The following is an 8,901-nucleotide window of genomic DNA, read 5'->3' on the forward strand; positions in this document are numbered from 1 at the left end:
GAAAATATCCCTAAATGAATCTCGGAAGGAATCAATGAAAGAATCTCGTAAGAAATTTCCATCGGAGTCCCAAAGAAATTGTTGTGAAAATCCTAGAGAAATCTCTGATGGAATCGCAGTAGAAATCCTCGAAGGAAACCCACGAACGAAAAATGAACGAATCTCGGAAAGAATCCGAAAGAATTCCGGGGAAAATAGTCGATGGAGTCCCAGGATAAATGTCAAAAGGAATTCCTGAAAAATCCTGGGAAAAATAAATGTAGAAATCCTCGGAAATCTCAGAAGTAATCCCGCGAGGAATACCTGATGGAAACCCACGAGACGTTTTTATAGAAATCCCTAAAGGAAACTCGTGAGAATTCATTCATTCGTTGAAGTTTTCTGCGAAAAATCTCCCTATAAACTCTTGAAAATAAGTCGCAGGAACTTCTTAAGATTTTGTTCTAAGGAGCTCCAACATAGGCCATCCCTTATTTTGGAAAGTATTTCCTCATGAACTTTAGAAGAAATTTCTCGTGGAACTTCTACCAGAATTTGTCGTTTTTGCGCGTCTTACAAAGCTGTATAACCTGTTTTCTATTTTATATCACTTTCTGGACGACCATCTATCTCTACTATCTTAAGAAAGGATTTCCAGATTCAAATTTTTCCAAGAACTGAAGACACAGAATTTTGATCATATTGAAAGTTGATTCTATTCCGCAGTATCATTACCTGTTCTTGTGGCTTAGTTGATTAATGCGCCGATATTTTGAATACGTAGTCGTAGGTTCGAATCCCACCAAAATGCGATATTTTCACACTTTAATCTCTTTTAATTTTAAGTTTTTTTTTTCAGTAAGTTTCGGCGGACCAGCAAAATAGGTGGATGCCTCGAGGAACTCCAAATTCTCCGAGAAATTCTCAGTTTAGTTCCACAAGATTATCCAGATTATGGTGCTTTCTGAAGAACTCCAGAGGGAACCCGAAGACCATCTGGAGATATCGCTCTTGTAACTCCTGGAGGAATTTCTTCAGGAATTCCTGAAAGAGTGTTCCGAAAAACTCTTCGTTCTAAACAATTTAAAGAGGAATATCCACAGTAACATTGGGAGGACTTTTCGGAAGAACTTTTGGAGGTGTTTCACGAAGAAGTTGTGAAGAAAGTCTCACTTAACTTTTTCCGAATGTTAGTAAGTTATTTCCGGAGAAATTTTCCAAAGGAATTTTGATGAAGCTTGCTGTGCAACTCCTACAGCAGTTTATTTTGGGCGTACAATACAAAATTCTGTTTGAAACATTTTATGAATAGCTCATCAAAAAATGGCTAAGCACTCTCAGAAAATTTTGCCAATATACTTTAGAAAGTGTTAAAAAAAAAGACTCGTCGGAAGAATTCCTCGAAGGAACTCTAAAATAAATTCGCTCAGAAATTCTTAGAGTAATTATACGAGATAACGTAGGAGGAATTCCATGAAGAAATCCAGAAAGAACGACCCATCTGGGGGTATTTCTCTCGTAACTCCTGGAGGAATTTCCTGGGGAATTCCTGATGGAGTGATCTAAGAAGTCCCAGTAAAAGTTCCAGAAAAAGCCTGGAGTAATTTCCTGTCGTCACCTGAAATTTCTCGACAATTTTATAGAGGGTTTTCCCGAGTAACACCTGGAGGACAATAATTTTATTGGCCTTTTCCGGCTGAACCATTCAACCAGTATATCAGAAAAAGACGTAAAAACGGATGTTTAGGCAAAATAAGTGACAATTTGCGAAATAAATTTGTTATAAAATTACCACTTGAATTGATGGGATTCGAACCCACGACTCCGTATGGCTAGTTCGGCGCTTTAACCAACTAAGCCACAGAACAAGCTACGATTCTGCGAAATAGAAAGTTAAACTGAATTTGAAGCCCCACCCTGACCGGGTCCGTCTTTTGCAACTTTGTCTCCCTTTTGGTTCTTAGATGCCAATCCGGCACTGTAGCGGCCTACGAACAACAAGTGTGAGCGTATTGTTTCAGGAATGTTGATATTGAAGCTCGACTGCCACATTCTTCGTCACCAACCATCTGAGTCCGTCCGCGTTGAGCGCTCAACGCATACTGAGTTTGTACCGATCAGATAGTTGGTGAGGACAGACGGACCCGGTTTGGGTGGTGCTTCGAATCCAGTTTGACTTTCTATTTCGCAGTTCTATCGTAGCTTGTTCTGTAGTTTAGTTGGTTAAAGCGCCGGACTTGCGATACCGAGCCGTGGGTTTGAATCCAGCCAAAACAAGTGGTATTTTTTTCTCAAATTTATCTCTTAATTTGCCAATTAAACTTACTTTGCCTAAAAGTACTTCAAGTATTTACACCTGGAGGAATTTTCCAGAGAATTCCAGGAGGTGTTTCACGAAGAAATTGTTTAGTAACGTCTCACATAACTTCTACCGAAATTTGTTAAATGACTTCGGAAGGAATTTTCCAAGGGAATTCTGAAGAAGTTTGCTGTGAACCTTAGAGTAGTTTCTTCTGGGGGTTCTGCAAAAAGAACTTTTTGAAGCACATTAAAAAAAAAACTCATGAAGAAATTGCTGAGGACTTCTTGAGAAGTTTTTTTTTTTTATCTTTATTTACGAGATTTTCAGCCCTGGGCTGGTTCATCTCGGATTCTTGAGAAGTTTACCGATATACTATAGGAGCGATTTCCTAAAAATAACTCCTTGAAAGGATGCCTCGAAGTACTTCTGGAGGAACTCCAAAAAACATTCGCCGAGAAATTGTCAGACAGAGTAGTTCCACGAGATAATCCAGAGGAGAAATTTCCAGAAGGATTGACCCGAAGAACACCGGAAAATATTTCTTTTGTAACTCCTGGAGGAAGTATTCAGGAGTTCCTGAAGAGTGTTCCGAGAAACTCCTAACGATATTTTCCGAGGAATTCCTGTAAAAAGTTCCCGAAAAAACACTTAAAGAATTTCCCGAGATCTGCTGAAGTCTCCTGACGAATTTGTAGGGGTTTTTCCTGGGTTTAAAACCCAAAGGAATTTAACGAAGAATTCTGGAAGGTATTTTACGATGATAGAAGAAGTAACGCCTCAAACAACTTTTACCGAAATTTATGGAAACAATCCGAGGGAAGCAGTAATTTATTATGGAGGTCCTGTACGAAGACACTCTTAAAGCACTTTTTGAAAAAATCATAAATCATTAAACAAAAACTGAGTTTCACTAAAGCAACTGAAGAAATATTCCGAGATACTTTATGAGGAATTTTCTAAAAATCCTGGCTGACTGTCTTAAAGAATATCTAGAGGGACATGCCGAGTAATTCTCAGAATAGTTGTCTGAGAAACTCTCGAAGAACTTAAAAAAATGCCTCAAAAATCACCAATGAATATTTCTATTGTAACTTAAAAAAGATTTTTTTTAAGATTTTCTTTAAAAAATTCCAAAAAAAAAACACAAAACACTTGGAGGAATATGTCAAGGTTTCCTTAAATTTCCTGAAGAGTTATAAGTGGTATTTCACGAAGAACATCTGAGATAACCACACGTTGAACTTCTACAAAAGATTCCCAAGCAACTTCTGGAGAAATATCTCTTAAAATCTCAGGATAAATAAGCTGAAGACTTTCTCGATTGGTCTCCTTCCTCACGATCGTTTGTTGGGATCTTTGCCACCTATCCGAAACGGGGCTTCCGAGGCTTTCGCAGAACAAGCTTCCGTTGGTTTTCGGTCGTTAATTTTTAGGTTAGGATTATCCCTTTAGTTATGGAAAACCATGGCAGCACCTCGGGGTTCTGCGAAGGAAGGAAGGGATTTCATGGCTCGTTGAATCCTCTAGATTCAGATTTTCCAGTGGCTTTGGAATCTTACGCACACACAATAGACTCACAATGGACACTACACATCTCCAATGCTGCAAGATCTCAAAAATCGCTACAATTGTCTCCTACTATTGAATTTACATGCAGATTGTAGAGTCATCTGGTGGGAAATGTTGCAAGTCGTTACGAACCATACGAACCGTTACATGGTTCCGTAGGGGAGAATAACTCCACACGAAGTCGGTGAAGACGGCGCAATACATCCATTAGAGTTTTCCTTCCATGATATCAAACACTGGAGCAAATGAACTACCTGGGTCCCCTAGACCCTTCAGTTAGACAGGTAATCTTTTGGGAAACTCCATAAAACAAGGGGTACTGCATCAATTTTGACCAATTTGAAGTACTTTCTGGACTAGCGTAAGGTCTCTCGTCTAAAGGCTGGTTTTACGTTCGTTTGGCTTACAGTTTTGGCCGATGACCATTCCAAACCAGCTGCGAACACTTCGGAACTCACAATTCTACACACGATACATGAACCGGTTCTGACTCGTCGCTCTTCTCTGTGGGCTGTTTGGGTATCCCGGGTACTCCACCCTGGGTTGTAAATCACCGTTACTGCTCAATCGAAGTACAGTTGTGGGAAGCGAATGAAGTAATCAGTGACGGATAAGACACTTGTTGAAGAGAATGTAGATTACCCTAGCTTCATCTGTCACATGAATTGGAACTGAGTTCAGTCGGAAGAAGACTACAAGAAAGTTCCTCCGATCTACGGGGCGTTGACCTATTGTAATCTGTTGGAATGTTGGAAAGCTTGACTCCGGTATCGGTAGGGTGAACGTAGGATAGATAAAAACGACGATGCTGTAGAGAGTACGGATTCATTTGCTCTTCAGAAGGTTATGTGTGTATCCCTGACACTATCTTCGGAGTTATTTATCCCACCTCTAGGTTTCTTCGGAATCATAACACAGCGTCCAGGAAAATTTCTAGCAGATCGGGGTACTTCCTGTGCTGGTGGACCCGTATAAGTTGTTAGACATTGACTGTGCTACTGATATGCTATTGGTTCTGTCCCGTACATAAAAACGTGTGTTGCTGATTCATAACAATTAGGAAAAATAGTAATGGAATATCCTGGATTCTGAAAGCAATGGACTACAACAAGTCTCCACGGAATCGTGCATGCGTAATGTTCTAAAAAAATCCTAATTTAATAACCAGTAGTGAGTTACCGTTTTTAACAGTTTCATCCTAGTGTCCAGCGTCGAAAATTAATGATCTCAGTTCAGAAAGTCGTTCCGACCATTGATAAATAACGACTACCAAACGATACACAAACCAGTCAGTCATTCACCAAGCTTCCGAAACACCAAAAACCACCGCTTCCTACCACTTTTCTCTAACCATCAATTAGCCTAATCGACGAGCCCCCAACCAGCTCGAGTCTTTCTTCTCGTCCCGCCAGCCGAGACGAGACTGAAAACTCCGCTCGGCTCGGAACCAAACGGCGGCGCGGTGTAGGTATCACTTTCATCCATTATTCCGTGTAATGAATAATTCATTTGTCTGGGATGCCGCCGCCGACCACCGAACCGCGCGTGTCTTCCTTATCGCGCGTTATTCCCGCGTGTCTGTCGCGCGGTGTCCAACTCTTTCACGCCCGATGAAAACGAAAGCGAACGCGACGACGACGACGACTCCATGCGAGGTAGATGACTCTATTGTTGAGACGCTCGGCTTGGCTGCTGCTGTCCGCTTGCTCGTTATTCATCATTATTTTATCAGATATGGCATTAGGTGGAGGTGCTACCTGAGTCATCACGGTTATTATTGTCATTCCGGCCGAGATGAAGTGGCAACCGACCAACCGTGCCGACAACTCCGTTGACGGTAGTTTGATCTCATTAATTGGCAGCACTTGCCGGTTGGGGAAGTGTTGCTTGACGATTCACTTTTTGACTCACCTAATTGAGCCGCAAGACAATAGGCATTCGACTAATTCTCGATATTTGTTTTCTCTTTTTCCGCAGGTGTTGTTGGTGGCCGGAGTTGCCGTACTCCTGGCATGTTCCACCGAGGCGCAACAGCAGCGACGACTGCGGGTACGTCCACGAGTATTGCAACAACAGCCGGAGGAGCAGAACAGTGCCGAACTGAACAGTGCTGAAGAGCAGGATAACCGGCCGCAGCAAGCCGTACAGTACTACCGCGCACAACCCCGGGAAGACGAAGACCCACGGCAACTCGTTCTAGTGGCTAGCGAAGAAGACTACAACGGACAGTATGGAGCGCCAACTCAACGGGCACGTGCCGACTCTTACCGACCAGCAGTAAAGGTCACAACCGCTGCTCCGATTTCCGCTCGTCAGAAGGTCCCAGAGGCCAGAGCCCCACCAGTACAGACCATCCGCAACTACAACAAAGTCAACGATGATGGATCATTTACCTTCGGTTACGAAGCTGCCGATGGTTCGTTCAAGGAAGAAACCCGCGGAACCGATTGCGTCGTCCGAGGCAAGTACGGTTATGTCGACCCAGACGGTAACAAACGTGAGTTCACCTACGTGTCTGGAAACCCATGTGACCCCAACAACCCAGAAGGCAGCGAAGAAGAAGAAGAAAAATCCGAGGAAGAATCCAACGAGAACATCCCACAGAACTACCCCAGAAGACCAGTTGCTCCTCGTCCACGCCCTGCCCAAGCTCCAACCACTCCTCGTCCAACGACCACCGTCTTCCAAAACAACTACAACTCTGGCTACAACCAGGAAGAGTCCGAAGAGGAGGTCCAAATCGGTCAACGTGCCCGCCCAGCTGCCCGTCCATTCGCTAACCAACAGCCACAAACCGTTACCCAGCGCCCACGAGTTCAGATTGTCAGCACTACTCCCAATACCATCTACCACACGCCCACCCAATCCGTTCCTGTGAACATCACTCCAAAACCAATCTACAGACTGCCCGCCCAGAACACCCTGCAGACGCAGCCTCCCCCAACGACCTACCGCCCAGACACTACCACTGCCAACGGATTCTTCACCACCACCAAAGCCAACACCCTCCTCGGAGGTACCCGTCAACCACTGGACTTCGACGCCGAATTCAAGAAATTCCAACACGAGAACAAGGTCGCATCGACAACTCCGTCCAAGCCATTCTCGTCATCGACCCCGAAACAACCTACCGGCAACCCCATCTACCAGACCCAGCTCGTATACGACCCACAGACCGGACAGTACGACACCGCCCTGTACCAACAGCTGCCTCAGAGCGACGGTGACTTCCAGCTGAATCACCGCATCCAGCCGTACGTCCACAACCCAGTCCAGCAACAGCAGCCCCAGCTAGTTTCCCTGGATCACCTCCAACAGCAGAGCCCTCTCTACCGACAACAACCCCAACCCGCTCCAGCCCAGGTCCAAATCCCTCAACAGCTCTACCAGAAGCAGCAGAACGAGCTGCAGTTCATCAACAGCCAGCAGCTGTTCGCCCAGCAGCTTGAACTCCAACAGAACCAGCTGCGCAACGACCGGTTGGAAGCCGCCAAGAAGGGCAACCCACCCCAGCAGCACCGCTTCCAGGCGTCTTCTCCTCAGGTCCACCGCGTCCCGCAACCTCAGCAGTACTACTACATCCAGCCCCAACAAGGCCACGCCAGCGGACAAATCGATGCCTTCCTGAGGGGACACAACATTCAGTACTAAGTCCTCCCGAAACTTCCCACACCCCCGCAGATCCCCACACATCCTCAATCCACCACTCATACACACATTAGCTAGAGAGTTTTGTGTTTTGTCTAGTTGTTTAGTCTGCGAAGCGAAGCCATCTATTATTTTTGTGTCGTGTTAAGGTTTAATTTAAATGCTGAGTTTCTGTTCTATTCCCCAAACCTCTCTTCTCAAAACCCCCCGAATCCCAATACATCCCGTTCCCACTTTCTTCCAAGGAAAAAACATCGATATAAGACTTTAAACTATTTAACCTGTTAAGTTGCCGGAAGCGTAGTGACAAATCTAGGACTCAAACTGTTCTTATTACTAAAGGTAAGGAAGGGTAGTCGTTCGCCGAACAAAAACGGAGCAAAAACGTTATTTAGACCGTAGGTTAGTCGTGTACATAAGAAGATGACTCAAATCAAAACTATATCGAACCTTTTTGGGAGCCATTTGGAGAAATCTAACGAACATTAGAAGCCGCCGTCAACCGTCGAAAAATTAAAAAAGAAAAACGGAAAATAAACAAAAATCGCATGTTCCAGTTGTCCGACAGGTTGTCTTCTGTCGGTATCTTAACTTGGAATCGGAGCGAGCAGAGCTATCGTAGAATTCTGTAGTTTGACGGTGGAATGGAACGAGCAGTGCGTGATTTGCCAACCGACCGACCAATGACCGGCGGGTACGCTCTCTCTCTGTTCTTTCTAACTCTACCATATACATATATGTTGATTAAATTAGGTTTACACTGTGTAATACGAGTACGACAACGAGTTCAATGCCAATAAAGAGAAGCAAATAAAAACGTACTTAAAATAAACTTTGCTGCCGTGTGGACTTCTTGATTTGGAGATATCACAATGCCACTACGTAGACACTAAGAGGGAGAAGGGGACTACTTGGTACAGAGGGCCGAATCGAAAGATCTCAGTCCTGCCGATTCCTGCCAGTCATCTGCTTTCGCTTTCCTTTATTCCTTTGTAGAGGCTGCACCGCCTTGAGCCTCTGGGCCTGCCTCTGCTGTTGAGTGGTCTCCACTGATACACACCAGACTTCACTGGCGGACAGCAGCACAGATTTCACGTTTGGGTTGAAAATTCGGATTTTGGTGTGTCGACTAATCTTTCAATATTCTTCACTGCTTACGCAACTACCGTAAAACTGAAAGGGTTGGTCGTGTTCAAATCCAACGATTTAGTCTTCTTGACGTTGATGGTAGGACCTGCCACCGAGGAACGATCAGCAAGATCATAGAGCGCACTCTGCATAGCCAATACCTACAAACTACGTAGTTAAATTTTATATCGACAAAATTCTACGAGAGGGAAGGTGGTCTAGGATGACCGAAAATGAGTCTACGTAGTTTATGGACATTTTACTAACTAACGATT

General features: G+C 44.2%; 1 protein-coding gene across 3 annotated transcripts in view; it reads left to right on the top strand.

The window, feature by feature from the left end:
* Nucleotides 1–8,330, top strand: part of LOC109397718 (PAX-interacting protein 1) — a 122,722-nt gene extending 114,392 nt beyond the window's left edge. For all 3 annotated transcript variants that reach the window (XM_019670029.3, XM_019670031.3, XM_019670030.3), the window contains exon 3: nucleotides 5,828–8,330. In XM_019670029.3, coding sequence (XP_019525574.2) covers nucleotides 5,828–7,501 — 1,674 coding nt within the window. In that variant the 3' untranslated portion in view covers nucleotides 7,502–8,330. The remainder of the gene's footprint in view (nucleotides 1–5,827) is intronic.
* Nucleotides 8,331–8,901: the final 571 nt, after the last annotated feature.

The sequence above is a fragment of the Aedes albopictus genome, chromosome 1 (assembly GCF_035046485.1).
Source record: "Aedes albopictus strain Foshan chromosome 1, AalbF5, whole genome shotgun sequence".
NCBI classification, from domain to species: Eukaryota; Metazoa; Arthropoda; class Insecta; order Diptera; family Culicidae; genus Aedes; species Aedes albopictus.